We start from the raw sequence: 14,491 nt of genomic DNA, 5'->3' as shown, positions 1-14,491 counted from the left end.
AGAATCACAAGGGCCGCCCCAAATTGCTGTACTTACAGCAATCTCTCGAGCGTTCGTTGCTGGTAGATTTCATTTGAGCAGTAGACGATGTAAGCACCAAAACAGTGCGATGCGTGGTGCTCCACAATGTCACTGATGTCTCGGATGACCGGGTTTTGCTGGAGTCTCGTGTCAAGGTCTTCAAAAAATCTAAAGAAAGTCACAGAGTCAATCTATTAGAGAACAGGAGAATATGACTTGTTGGATTTCTCCGACCCTCAACTGGAGATCAACTTCCCAATCTGCAAACCTCCCTCTCTCACCAACAGCGACAAACCAATCATTGAGCTCTGGGTGGGACAGTAATGAAACGCTGTGAACCAGCTAAACTGACCCCTCAGCAATCCCACCAAAAAGCTGCATTACAATGCTCTGCACCCAGAACCTGCACTGATATAGCAACTTCAGTGAAGGAGATCATCACAAAGTGCTGCACAGGAGTCTGAGCATACAAAATGCGGAGAAATTAAAGCTTGTTTAAAGAACCAAGCTTTAGGGAGCATCTCTAAAAGGGGAACACAGAGCAGTGGAGAGGTTTAGAGAAATGAACTCAAGACCTGGGCAGCTGAAGGCACAGCCCTAAAGGTGGGGATATGTAAAAGAAATGGAGGAACGCAGAGATCTGAGAGTTGTTGGAGATTATAGAGATAGGGAAAGGTCTTGTCATGGGGTAATTTGAACATCACGATAGATTCAAATTGGAGGTGATTTTGGGACCACAGCCAATCTCGGTCAACGCACATCATCGGATTACTGAGAGCAATGCCACAGAGGGACGTACCCGCATACAATAAACCCAAATCAAGAGATAAATACAAACTAATTCACAGGATTGGCTCGAGTTCAGGGACCCTGCCAGTAACAGAATAAGCAAGGGATCCATGTATAGAAATGGAGGAGGTGTGCACACACACACACACACACAGTTTCTCCAGAGAAGCACTAAATCCCAAACACTCACACTGGTCTACACTTCATTCAGTTGCTCGAAAGCTGCTGATGCTGGAAGTGTTCCAGTCAGATCACAACCACCCACTGACTTTCTGACACACAGGTTAACAAAATATAAACCCAGGAAACATCACAGCAACCTCATCATTGCTCACCCTCCTCCCACATTTGTATGTGGGAGGAAAGGAGTAACACAATCTTCTTGGAGCCAAATTTACCATCGGCTCATTGCCCCTTTACTTAGAAATCTGTCAATTTACCATCAGCTCACTGGCCCTTTCATTTCAAATTTACCAATTTACCAACAGGTCCCTTTAACCAGAGGCCTTTGTCAAAGGCCATGGTGTTCAGTTTTGGGGGTGGGAAGTGTTCATCTATTGGGGAAGTACGGTGGCTCAGTGGTTAGCACTGCTGCCTCACAGCAACAGGGACCTGGGTTCGATTCCAGCCTCGGGCAACTGTCTGTGTGGAGTTTGCACATTCTCCCTGTGTCTGCGTGGGTTTCCTCCGGGTGCTCCCATTTCCTCCCACAGTCCAAAGGTGTGCAGGTTAGGGTGGATTGGCCATGGGAAATTGCCCCATTCTGTCCAGGGATGTGCAGGCTAGGTGGGTTAGCCATGGGGAATGCAGGGTTACAGGAATAGAGTGGGGTTTGGGTCTGGGTGCGATGCTCTTTGGGGGTGGCGGTTCAGTGTGGACTTGATGGGCCAAATGGCCTGCTTCCACACTGTAGGGATTCTATTCAGATTAAAGGGATGTGTTTAATGTGATTCTAATTTAACTGATAAGCATGAAGGGACTACAACTCTTAACATTCAACCAAAGCATTTGGAGTCTCTGCTTGTTATCTTCTCTGCTCCATCTGTTTTCAGCACGTCTCCGTGACTGAACAGAAGTTTTCAGAAAGTGACCTTTGCCCCTCCGAAACAAAAAGATTGGATTCTGTTCTCTGCCCTTGTGGACTCTATAGTTAATATTTACCCCACTAGCAGCAATTTGATGTAACAGACTTGCCCCTGCACCCAACACCTTTAAATATAAACCAGTCTTTGGAATTGGTAAGTGACACAAAAACCTTATGTGCCAAGCAACTTCAATATAAAGCCCCACACATTAGCTCTGGCTCCGAGTCAGACAATGGTAGGTATAAGCCTCACCTCAAGGAATTGAGCATGATGTTCTTGCTGACGCTTTAGTGGGATCCAGGTGAGAGGGCTCCAGAGTGAGGACGGGTGCACTAAGGGAGTTGGGGGCCGCACTGCCCGAGGTGCCATCTGTTTGAGCCAGGAAAATTCTGACTTTTGATGACCAAGATCACTTAACTTGCACCTTGGTCTGTGATACTACAGCCCCAGCTGCTGCTCAAATGCATATCCATACCTTTGGTACTTTGAGCCTCTACCTGATGCTCTACAAGCTGGAGTCCAGCCACATTTCCGATACCCCGTATCCTAATTCATGACAAGGCCTCTCACCCAGCAACCCTCTGCTCACATTCTGGTAATGCCACAGTTTTCAATTCTCAACCTCAGGTTCAAATCCCTCCTGACTCACTCCATAACATTTGCCAGCCCAATAGCTCCGCACCTTGCTACATTTTCTTCATTTTAATCAACAATCAGCTGCTGAGCCTTCATCTACTCGTGTGCTAAGCTTTGGGCTTCCCCTCCCTAAACCTCACGGCCTTTCCACTTCTCTTCCTTCTCCATTAAGATGCCGCTCAAAACTTACATCTTTGACCAAGTTTTTGGTCATCTACTACCTTGGGCTCTGGTTTACGGTCGAATCAGGCATGGTACTGCTTCTATGAGACACTTTCATGATCAACTTTGTTGAAAGGTGTGTCATATAAATGCAAGTTGTTGTTATTAGAAAGGGCCACAAATAATGGCCAAGGACAGAACTGTGTCTGGCATCGAGGCCCCTCCTGCTGGAGTTCATTGCTGGAGGAATAGAATTTAAATTAAAACATCAGTTGGACCACACTTGTAGGATACTGAGCACACCTCCCACAAGCTCAACACATCGCAAAGTGTTTTACAACCTCTGCAGTACTTGATCTTTTGGAAGAGTAGTAAGGTCAGGTCTTGAGAGCAGAAATGATCAGGCTTTATTAAACATAATTATATGCAAAGGGATGAAAAGCAAGGCAACCTCCTGGAACCCACACATTCAGGCTCCAGGTCTACATGAACCAAAATCATTATGAAAGAGCACGTGTTCAGTATCTATTCTTCGACTAAAGGTACAGCTAATCCTTTACTCTACACGTTGCCTCTGTTGTAAAGTTGGATCCAACTATCAGCTGGGAGTCTTTCCTCTGGAAAAGCAAGAAACCTGTTCTGGGTCTATAAACCTTTGACAATACTCCACAGGGTGGAATCAGTGAAACTGTTTCCAGTTGTGGGTGAGTCCCGGAACACAGTGACATAAGGAGAATATAATCACCAACAGATCAACCACAGTTTGTTTGAGGAGGAATTTCTTGACACAGACAGTGACAATATACAAGTTACTGCCACATGGTGTAGCCAAAGCAGACAGCATTGATGCACAGTTGATGGAAAAAGGGAAAAAGGACACGGAGAGGGGGCTCGGATCGGAGCGGACGGACACGGAGAGGGGGCTCGGGTCGGAGCGGACGGACACGGAGAGGGGGCTCGGGTCGGAGCGGACGGACACGGAGAGGGGGCTCGGGTTGGAGTAAAAGGACACAGAGAGGGGAGTCGAGTCGGAGTAAAAGGACACAGAGAGGGGGCTCGAGTTGAAAGAGGCTCACCTGGAGCATTTGTACAGTATTTGAAGAAGGATGTTCTGGCTATGGAGGGAGTTTAGGAAAAGGTGTACCAGACTGATTCCTGGGGTGGCAGGACTGAAGTACGAAGAGAGATAGGATCAGTTAGGACTGTAGTCAATGAGTTTAGAAGAATGAGGTGGTCCTCATAGAGAGCTATAAATCCTGTCAAGACTAGCCCAGGTAAATGATGTTTCCAAAGGCCAGGAGGTCCAGAACCAGAGGTCACAGTCTAAGGACACAGAGTGGGCCGTTTAGGATTAAAATGAGAAGTGATTTCTTCACCCAGAGAATGGGGAGCCTGGATTCTCTGCCATAGAAAGCATTTGAGGACAAAATATTAAATGTTCAAGAAGGAAATAGACATAATGTTTAGGGCTAAAGGAATCAAAAGATATGGGAAGAAAGTGGGAGCTGGATGATCAGCCATGATGACCCTGGATGGCGGAGAAGGCTTGAAGGGCCGAATGGCTTCCTCCTGCTCCTATTTTCTACGTTTCAAAGAGTCAGCACGTTCAAGAAATGGGAACAGGCATCTAAGCACATTCACAGGCAACTCTAATGCCAAGTGAAACTGCGCGACTGAAACCAGGTTTGTCAGCTTTCCAGAACTCGGTTACTGCTCCAGGCGATCTGTGCGATGGGATTCTGGGAAAACTTGCTGCAGACTGCAGCTGTATCGCCCTGTCTGCAGGGAAAAGGCAGCAACGTCAATGAACACACATGTAACAAGGTTAACTTAAGTTGGTAAACTTAACCTCCACCACCACCCCCACCCACAATCAACTCCTTTGCTCAGCGTTACAGTGAGAACCCTGGTCAGCCTGTTGGAAACATGGAGGAAAAGAACACCTTTTTGCACAGTAAATAACCTGAAGAACATTCAAGTCCCAGCCGGTCTTTGTACCACTGGAGTCAGCCAAAAGAAAAGCAGTTTGGGTGGTGCTCCTGTTCCAACATGCCTGCTTCAGCTACTGGCAGATATGACAAATCTTTCACCAACATTCTGACTCTGTTAAGCACCCTGGACTAACAATTACAACCTGCACTTATATAGCATCTTTAATACAGTGAAACGTTCCAAGTCACACCACGGGACTATGACACACCAAAATATGACACTTACCCACAGAAGGAGATGTCAGGGATGACCAGAAAGTTCGGTTCTAAGGTAAGCCTTAAAGGGAGGGGAATGAGGCAGAGAGGTTTAAAGAGGGGACTCCAGAGCTGAGGGCGCAGCCAGCTAGTAAAAGATGGACCAGTCAAATTCCAACTTTGAACGAAATTCACAGATCTACGTGCCTGGTCTTTGTCTCACACAGTTGAAATCTCCACTCAAACGGCCATGCTCCTTACTGACACTCCCTTCCCCTCCACCGTGCTTCCCTCAGCACCGTCCCCTTTATCTCATCCACATCCACAGACCCACCTTTTACTGGCGTCTTGAACGTCACCTATGTTGGAGAAGAGATGATGGTGCTCAGTGCTGGTCATGGTCGTCTGTAGTTCCTTTGAGTTCTTGAACATGTCGACCAGGACTGTCAGACTGTGCTGATAGGAGTGCTCAGATACAATGATCTCAAAGATGGCCTGATGCAAGAAAAATATTAAACAGGGCATTTCATTTTCCATTCAGTAATTAGCCAAGTACCAAAGGCCACGCACCTTCCAAAGCAACATTTCTACCTCTGTAAGCCTGGACTCAGAGTCTCCAGCAGATATCCAGCCCTTGATGTGAGTTAATCAACAGATTAGCCAGTAGTGTTTTACTTTATTCTAGTTTTCTTCCATGTCCAGCATTTGTTGCCCTTGAACTGAGGACCTTGCTAGGGTCATTTCAGAGAACAGAGAAGAGTCAACCACTTTGCTGTGAAGCTGGAGTTACATTGAGGCCAGACCGAGTAAAGACAGCAGATTTCCTTCCCTAGAGGATATTAGCTAAGCAGAAACATTTTGAAAACACTTGCTGAGACTAGTTTCAATTCCAGATTTACTCACTGGTCATGGTGGGATTTGAACTCACTAACCTGGGCTTCCGGCTTATTAACCTGCGATATTACCACACACCACCATCTCCCCTGGTTACTGGATAATGGTCAATAGCAGGAAGCATGTCAGGTATTTTAATCTCTGTCAATCACTGTTTCAAACACTCAGTGAAAGCATCAAATGCTCAACAGAAATGCAGAGTTTCACTCCCTCAATTCCTCCCTAAAACATCCCCTAACTCCAACTATTTTGAGAGGGTTAGCACTGAAATGCTACACTGATCAGGAATTTCTGAACCAAGTGCATTAAGGGCATGCATTTAAGGTGATGGGGCAAAGTTCAAAGGAGATGTGAGAGGCAAGTTTTTTTTTTAAAACACAGAGTGGAAGGAATCTGGAACGTACTGCCTGGGATGGTGGTGGAGGCAGAGGGAGATACAATAGGGACGTTTCAGGGACTTTTAGATAAACACATGAATATGCAAGGAATGGAGGGGTCTGGACCAAGGGCAGGCAGAAGGGATTAGTTTAACTTGGCTTCGTATCTAGCACAACACAATGGGCTGAAGGGCCTGTTCTTGTGCTGAAATCTTCCTTCCCCTGAAAATAATTAGAATGTGGAACACATAACTGGAGCTGAGAGTGGAATTCTGACGCTTTGGCCCGAAGTCCCTCACACAACTCATCACTGACAGACCAAACTGGGACTTCAGATTCCCAAACTCAGACAGTGAAGCTGTCCCTTCTACCTGCAAACAGGCTTTTCAAATCACATCATGGCAACGGGAATCTATGGTGTAAATAATCATGATCAGCTCCTTTATTCCCCAGCCTTAGTAGCATCTTGAACTGGGGGCCGGACCCTTCGCCCTGGACACTCCCCGCACTGGGGGTCAGACCCTTTGCCCTGGACACTCCCCGCACTGGGGACTGGACCCTGAGGCTCTGGCCCTTCACTCTGAATTTGCAGGAACAAAACATGACGCGAGTATCTGACATTTGGCTCCTTTCACACTCCGGTCTATTTGCCATGATCGTTTCCTGATTTGCAACATTCCTTGCGTCAAACATGCTCAGCAATGACCAGGTTTGTACCTCTTGCCTCTTGCGTTCCTCAGCTGGCAGTCTGTGCAGAATCCCTTGCTCTAGAACCTGAAACAAGATGGGATGGGTGTCAGAGAGCCGGTGTCAGGAATTGTACTAGCGCCCAAAGGATTAAAGACCTAAAGAAGAAACCTGTATTTATGTCCTGTCACTAATAACATCAGGACCTTTCAAAGTGCCTTACATCCAATTAATTACTTTTCAAGATATTTGAAATTGGGAGATAGGCTTAAGGTTTAAGATCCGACCAGAAAGATGGCACTTCAAGCAACATGCCACCTAGTCACTGTGTCAGCATCGACTGTGTTTGATTACAGTTCCCCCTTGATAATTGCAGAGAGGTTGTATATTTAACTAACAATCCAAATTACAACAACCACGTGCAAACAATCCCCCACATGAGCTGACCTGTGGTAACTGGCTCCATGTCATCTGTGCCGGTCTGTAATTCTGAACCACAATCTTGTCGTCTGGTTCTGCAGATTCCAAGTGCCTGGTATCATCCAACAAATCATCATCCGACTCCGGAACACTGTCCAGGCCTCTCTCCCGCACCTCCTGGTATAGCCTTGGATCTGAAGACAGGAGTTTACTCAGGAGGGAGCTGACTGTTTCACACAGGTTACTCATTCCTCCCCCACCAGCCCTGGCTATCACTCGGCCTCTCTAAACCCTCCCTCTGCCAGAGGGAGAAACGGCGGAACACACCCAGGATAGGATTCTCTGCCGGCTGACCAGGATCCATCTCTTCTCGGATCAACCGCTTCAAATAAAGTCTCTCACTTTAAACCCTGCACCGTGGGCCTCAATTCCTCACTCTGGCTCTGACCTGCACCTTGGAGCTCTGTCAGAAGGTGACTTGCCAATGGGGAATGTGACAGGTTTGCTTGAGGGACCTGCTGAAGTATTCCGAATTACAAATCAGCACATTAAAAACCTCTCACTGCATTGGAGAAGAGACAGCCCGTAAACAAATCCCAGAGCCTCCAATAAGCTCATCACTCCTGTCATCTGCCCCAGAAACATTCCAGTTGAGCATCTTCACATTTTATACTGCAAACTGAAGCCCATCTCTCCCACAGGTGCTGACTCTCCACGGGGTACAGTGTGTCCCCTCCTCTCCTGAAGGTGCTTTCCCCAGGGTACAGTGTGCCCCCTCCTCTCCTGAAGGTGCTGACTCTCCCCGGAGCACCGTAACCCCCTCCTCTCCTGTAGGTGCTAACTCCCTTACTGGACACAGCAATTTCCCTCACATCCACCTCGACCATCAAATGCTCACTTTTGTTTCTTGGTCAAACCTGATATTTGAAATACATGAAAGTCCACTGGTATATTTAAAACTCACCTATTATGGTGAGAGTCACACAGGCAGTGTTCGTTCTTTTTCAGGATCTGATGCCCACAGTTTCTACCTAGAGATCAACAACTCACGTGGCCAGGTCCCAAGAATCAAGGCATTGAGCAGGAGGTCCAAGTATCAACAAGGGCATAGCTGGATGTTTAGCCAAAGCCAGTTGGACTACCAGAGCAACAGCACTAACGATAAGCCCTTCCCTCCACAGGTTACTGACTGACTTTCTTTCTAATTACCATTCTGGACTCATCAATGGTAAGGATGCTAATACTGGGGTATGTCTGGTGGACAATAACATGATTACAGGGTTGTGGACATTTCTGGCTGGGCCAGCATTTATTGCCCATCCCTAGTTGTCCTCGAGAAGACGGTGGTGAGCTGCCGGGGGTGGGGGGTGGGGCTGTTCTTTACAAATCCTTCCCCATGTGCAACAATCCAGGCACTAAAACAAAGTGCGAACTGCTTGACCACGAGCGAACTCAGCAGGGAGTTCTCCCGAAGATCCTGGCCAACTTTTCTTGCTCAACCGTCAAAACCAGACAAACTGACTGTTTCTCCCTTTGCTGAATGCTTCGGAGACAGAATGTACAAAGCTTTAAATCATTTGCCAAGTCCCAGTATCCACAAACTCCCCAAAACCGTACCATTCCTCCCCCCCACCTCCACCCACCCGGGCAAACTGATCTCCGAACTGCTTCGATCACTTCCGCCCACGTTCCATCCTCACACTCGTCTTGCTCTTACCATCCTTAAAGGAACTTCGATTTCTGGGTCCTTTCTTTCTTCCTAATGTTCGCTAAGGGAAAGAGACCAGTTGTTAAAATTATAAAGTCAAACAAAGAAGAGGAGGCAACTGTGAGTGTCCCTAATCCTCCAGGTTGAGAGATAATTCGATATGCAAACTTCTCCTTTGCTACCATTTTATTGCAATTGTTAGCAATCTGTTCGGATATTCTATAACCCACATGTATGACCATCACATTCCGAATTGGGAGTTGAACTCATGCCTTCTGGTCCAGAGGCATGACCAATTCACCCAAGACCCTATGCTTCTATTTTTATCTTGAATGATAAAATAATTGATTGATTCAATGCTTAGTAACTATTGAAGTTTACAGTCCCCTGCCCCCCAACCCAGAATTAAATGTCTGCACTTTCCTGAGGGAGGGGCAACAGTCCCAAAGGCGATGATTCTCCCTTTTGGGGGAGGGAGGGGTGGGGTAGGTGACATGTGCCAGGTCTCCTTGGGGTAGGGCTCACAGATATCATTTCCTCAATTTCAGCTCTTCTGCACAATTGGTCAGTGTTGTGCAAAGTTAATCAGGATTCATAGAATGCCTGCAGTGTGGAAGCAGGTCATTCTGCCCATCGAGTCCACACTGACCGTCTGAAGAGCATCGCACCCAGACCCATCACCTTATCCCTGTAATCCTGCACTTCCCCATGGTTAACCCACGCAGCCTGCACACTTCAGGACAAATTTAGGCAATTTAGCATGGCCAATCTACCTAACCTGCACAACTTTGGATTGTGCGAGGGAACCTGCACAGACAGAACGAGAATGTGCAAACTCCACACACACACAGTTGCCCGAGGGTGGAATTGAACCCGGGACTCTGGCGCTGTGAGGCAGCAGTGCTAGCCACTGAGCCACCCTGTTTTATGATTACACACATAAGGGCCTTTGCGCACTAGGGGCATCACTGGAGATCCTGGGAGATGGGGTACATCACCAGTGTTGCATAATAGGTGGAAGATGATAGTTTTACACATCATAGCTACGATCAGATATGCCCTACCTTGGTCCTGCCTGGACTTCGAGCTGGTTGCACTGTTGGCATTTCCCCTAATGGTGGCAGTGTGGGAGGAGACAACAGCTTCTTCTCCTCCGAGTATTCAGACAAGCTGTCCGTTGCCACCTTATACGACATGTTGCGGCGATTACGTTGCAGTGTCCCACTCGAGCTCCCTGTATTACTCCCCTCCTCATATTGCAGGTCAGTCGGTGGCATGCTCCGCACTTCCCTCCTGCCGCTATCCCGCTTCCCGGAGGGCCCACTGCTCTGAGGCCGCATTTTAGTCTTGGTCGTCACGGCCAATTTGCTGGGGATAATCTGCTGTTGCCCGTTCTTCAGTGCAGCCGGACTGTCTGTGCTCAAAACCACCTTTGGTAAGTCTGAGAGCGATGGCATGGAATTGGCACTGCCCAATGCCAGATTGTCCACTTCCAGGAGTGAAGATTTACCACTCTGGGTCATCAACCTGTCAGAGTCAGAGTTAATCTGGAAGTCAGACTTGAATGTCTGTTCCAACACCAAGACCTGAGACTTTTCTTCCAGGTTACTTTCTGAATACCTTTGAGACATTTTGTTTGCTCAGCTTTTTTGGTGGATGTGACAGAAGAGTCAATATTATAGTGGATTGGCATCAGAATTTTGGTATCTCATCATAAAGGCTTGCAAACTCCTAATCGTGAACTCCTCATCCTCCTAAAGCAAGGAAAGTAAAGAATAGCATCACTACTGATCCAATTACACATCCCATGACCAAAAGCTTCTTAATTTTGTTCTGAACAAGCAAATAAGAACCATTTGTCGTCCCTGATACCCTATAGTGGTCTGCTGAAGGGAGGTCCCATTGAAACAGTGGACAATACCTACTTTGTGCCTCTTCCTAAACTAGCAGAAGTCCTGTCTCACTTTCTTCCTGTTGTGGCTCAGCATGGTGCACTCATCTCTGAATTCAAAGGTTGTGGGTTCAAATCCCACCAGACTGGAGCGCAAACTTTAAGCTGTACTCAGTGTAGTAACAGGGGAGTGTAACATTATTGGAGGTGCCATACTGCCATCACAAAGACTAGATGATGCTTCATTTTATGGAGGTGAATTAAGCCTAACAAGCAGGGCCACTTGATTCCGGGATCACTAAACTGACTTTCACTCAGTCAGAATGAAATCTGAAATTCAACCTGAATGACTGTCTGCTCTTAAGCCTGCCCTTTATAACACTCTGTAAAAGTGAATTAAACTCCCGAAACTTCAAGGAGTAATTTGGAGAGTGCACGTTAGTGAATGCGGACCATAGCTCCATCCTGTGATGTGATTATCTGTTGTTCTGTTCGCAGAGAGTTTGGAACTGGCAGTGACCCCAGTAGAAACTGAGGCACCAGATCAGGAATGTGACGGCCTAGCAGCTAAATAGCTCTTTGAAAGTGAAAGGCTATTGGAGAAACTACTGAAGTAAGCTTAAGGCCTATGTAGCCTGCTCTCCATGAGAGTCAGTGCTCTTATTCTTCAGGAGGAGTAAGAAGCAAAATGTGAGGGAGACTCTTTGTTACAACACAAAGTTCTTAAAAGCCTTTTAATTAATTTTAAAAACCAATTTGGCTGCAAGACATTTAAAGGCTTAATTAACGTTGGGTTGTTAAACAGCTTTAATCCTTGAATGAATTACAATTGTGAAAAGGATCAGGTGACATTTTGCTCACTCTTTCCAACAGCCGGATAAAGTTTTATGAAGTCAGGCTTTCTGATGAACTCTGTAGGTTGAATGACCTCCCTGAATGTCCCAAAGTGGTTCCCTCTGTTGCCAGTATCATGACGGAGGTGGCTGTCAATGAAGTTTTAATTTTGCTCACACAGAAACTGTGCCGTTTTCAAAACAGAACGAGCATTTTACACCAGCTGACACCCACAGGATCAAAGGTCAATCAGCTTCTTTTGCGTCAGCTTCTGCCTCAAGTAGAATGATTAGCCAAACAAATAACATGCTGTCCTCGAAGGGGCGAGGTGTGGGGTTCAGAGATTCGGGAGTGTCAGCTGCAGAGGCCTCTTGTCATAGCTCAACTTAATATTGTACCAGCAGGGCACAAACCCCTTTAATATGCTAGTCACTAAGAAATTGGAGCCAATCCCTGTCCAGACGGAGTGAAAGATTTTGATTCATCAGCTCAATATCCTCCAACACACATCATTCTACCCGAGTGAGCGTATTGTTCAGCAAACAATTATTTGGGTCATCGTGGGAACACAGTAATCTATACGGAAACTCAGTATGTCAGAACGAGAGGGAGAGGGAGGGAGAGAGAGAGATATCACTCCTAACCATGTCTGAAACTAATTCAGATCACTGTTTATAAGCTCTCCTAATCATAGAATCCCTACAGTGTGGCCCATTGAGTCCACACCGATCTTCCAACATCCCACACCTCCCTTCCCTATTGCTATAACCCTGCATTTCCCGTGGCTAATCTACCTAGCCTATGCATCCCTGGGCAATTTAGCATGGCCAATCCACCCTAACCTGCACATCTGTGAGCTCCATTTGTACAATCACACAAATGCCGTCGGAATGGATTGATCCCAGTTTTGAAACTTCACCTGCTCCTGTTGTCTAAGGCAGTTCAGTGCATCATTTGTGGCTGCAGTACCCAGTATGTAAAGTGTAAGGATATTAAAAGCAGCTGACGGGCTCCTTCGTTTCAATGGTTGCCAGTAAACGTTTGCTGAAAATTGTGGGGTAAAGAAAGGATCTGACCACCCTGGATCTATATCCTGCCCAATCTACTCCAATAGCTTTTGGTATAAGCTAACACGAACAATGGTCATTTGCACCACATATCACTAAAATGGCCATCAGCTTTTCAAATTGTGTCAGATTTTGCTATTCAGTAGAGAAAAGCAAAATCAGCAATCATGAGTGTTGCTGAAAATAAAGACACATTGTCACATTTTTTCATCTTGCAATCATCAGGACAATTCACAAAAATACAAAATCTAAGGGGAAGCCAGAAGCTCATCATAAGTATTCTGTCATTGGCAATGATGAGACAAAATAATGTCTGGTTTTCCTTTACTTCTTTCGCCCAACTCAGCAAATTAGTTACAGGTAGATTTTGGTAGTCTTGCAGATTGCCCTGGTGATTGCAATACAAAAAGCTACAACAAAATGTGTCATTTTCTGCAAAACTCAAGTCCTGTCAAATGATGACAAGCAATTTTGTTCAGCTGCCATTCAGCTTTGTCAATATCAATGAGTTCAGTTAAATGGTGATAATCAATGGTTGCCAAAAACAATGAGACAAGTTGGGTGGAAGGACTAACAGAAAGCTAACGTTATCTTATCTCATCTTTGGCTGCACATTATCTAATGATAGAAGATTTAAAGTTAGAATTCTAGTTTCTAACTAGAGAATTTGAAGAAGAGTTCTAGTCAAAAGGAAATATCTGTCCTCAAGATTAAGCAGACCTTCAAAACACAACTATTAACAATTTTTGATATTCAGCAAAGAAACTTTCTGGAACATAACCAGGTGTTGTCCTGTATAAAGGTTTGTTTTCTGGTCAGAAACTTCTCCAAGAGGAGGAGGACTTCCTTAGTGGGAAATGATATATAGACTTCTGGATTTATCTATTGTTACATTTGCAGAAACACCAAGGCTTGTAAATAAACTCAACAACAGAGGTGCAGGGATAAACTTGAAATTATTAAATGGTTTCCACAACTGAAGGATTCCTGGAGCACTGTGCTGCGCAAGAAATGCTTTTGAAATGTGATGAAAACAGGAAGTACTGGACAACCGAGAGGGGCCTGGCAGCATTTGGGAAGAAAGAGACAGTGTTAACAATTCTCTTTTCTTCTTTAAATATTTATAGAAGCCCTTACTATATATTTTTTATATTTCTTGTTAGATTCCTCTTGCACTCTACTTCTTCTCATTAATTTTTTAGTGATCCCTTGAATTTTGTTCTTTAATATTCTGTCCAATCTTCTGACTTACCAACTGTCTTTGTATGACTAATTGTTTTCAGTAACCTGTTTGGACATGTTATGACAGAACTCAAGGTAGGTGCGACTTAAACCCAAACCTTCTAGTCTAGAGGTAGGGACATAACCACCTGAACAAGACCCCTTTACATAATTTTATGCTGTTTCTTTTAGTTTGATAAAATCTTCAACATTTCTAGTTAACCATAGATCATGGGCCTGTCTCTTGAAATTCTTCTTACTCATCGTAATGTATCTATTCTGTGCACTGCGTCTCTATTGGCCTATCCTTTCAATCTAATTTGTCAAATCACTTTAACCAGCTCTAATTTCATCCATTTCCTAACCCCTGTATTTAGATTTCTTTTAGAAAAAATGCAATCTTTCCCTTCTCTCAGAGATAGTAAGAACTGCCGATGCTGGAGTCAGAGATAACAGTGTGTGGAGCTGGAGGAACACAGCAGGCCAGGCAGCATCAGAGGAGCAGGAAAGCAC

At 45.5% G+C, this 14,491-nt stretch overlaps 1 protein-coding gene across 2 annotated transcripts in view; it reads right to left on the bottom strand.

The window, feature by feature from the left end:
• Window positions 1-14,491, bottom strand: part of arhgef16 (Rho guanine nucleotide exchange factor (GEF) 16) — a 41,344-nt gene that overhangs the window by 14,883 nt on the left and 11,970 nt on the right. For both annotated transcript variants that reach the window (XM_048615063.1, XM_020533775.2), the window contains exons 2-7: window positions 10,030-10,719; window positions 8,975-9,026; window positions 7,285-7,451; window positions 6,868-6,924; window positions 5,214-5,374; window positions 37-189 (exon numbers count right to left, since the gene is read on the bottom strand). In XM_048615063.1, the coding sequence (XP_048471020.1) occupies window positions 37-189; window positions 5,214-5,374; window positions 6,868-6,924; window positions 7,285-7,451; window positions 8,975-9,026; window positions 10,030-10,596 (1,157 nt within the window). In that variant the 5' untranslated portion in view covers window positions 10,597-10,719. The remainder of the gene's footprint in view (window positions 1-36; window positions 190-5,213; window positions 5,375-6,867; window positions 6,925-7,284; window positions 7,452-8,974; window positions 9,027-10,029; window positions 10,720-14,491) is intronic.

Source organism: Rhincodon typus, chromosome 31 (genome assembly GCF_021869965.1).
Source record: "Rhincodon typus isolate 14 chromosome 31, sRhiTyp1.1, whole genome shotgun sequence".
Classification (NCBI taxonomy): domain Eukaryota; kingdom Metazoa; phylum Chordata; class Chondrichthyes; order Orectolobiformes; family Rhincodontidae; genus Rhincodon; species Rhincodon typus.
Note: the sequence above shows the minus strand (reverse complement) of the source record. Positions and strands in the feature narration are given on the sequence as shown.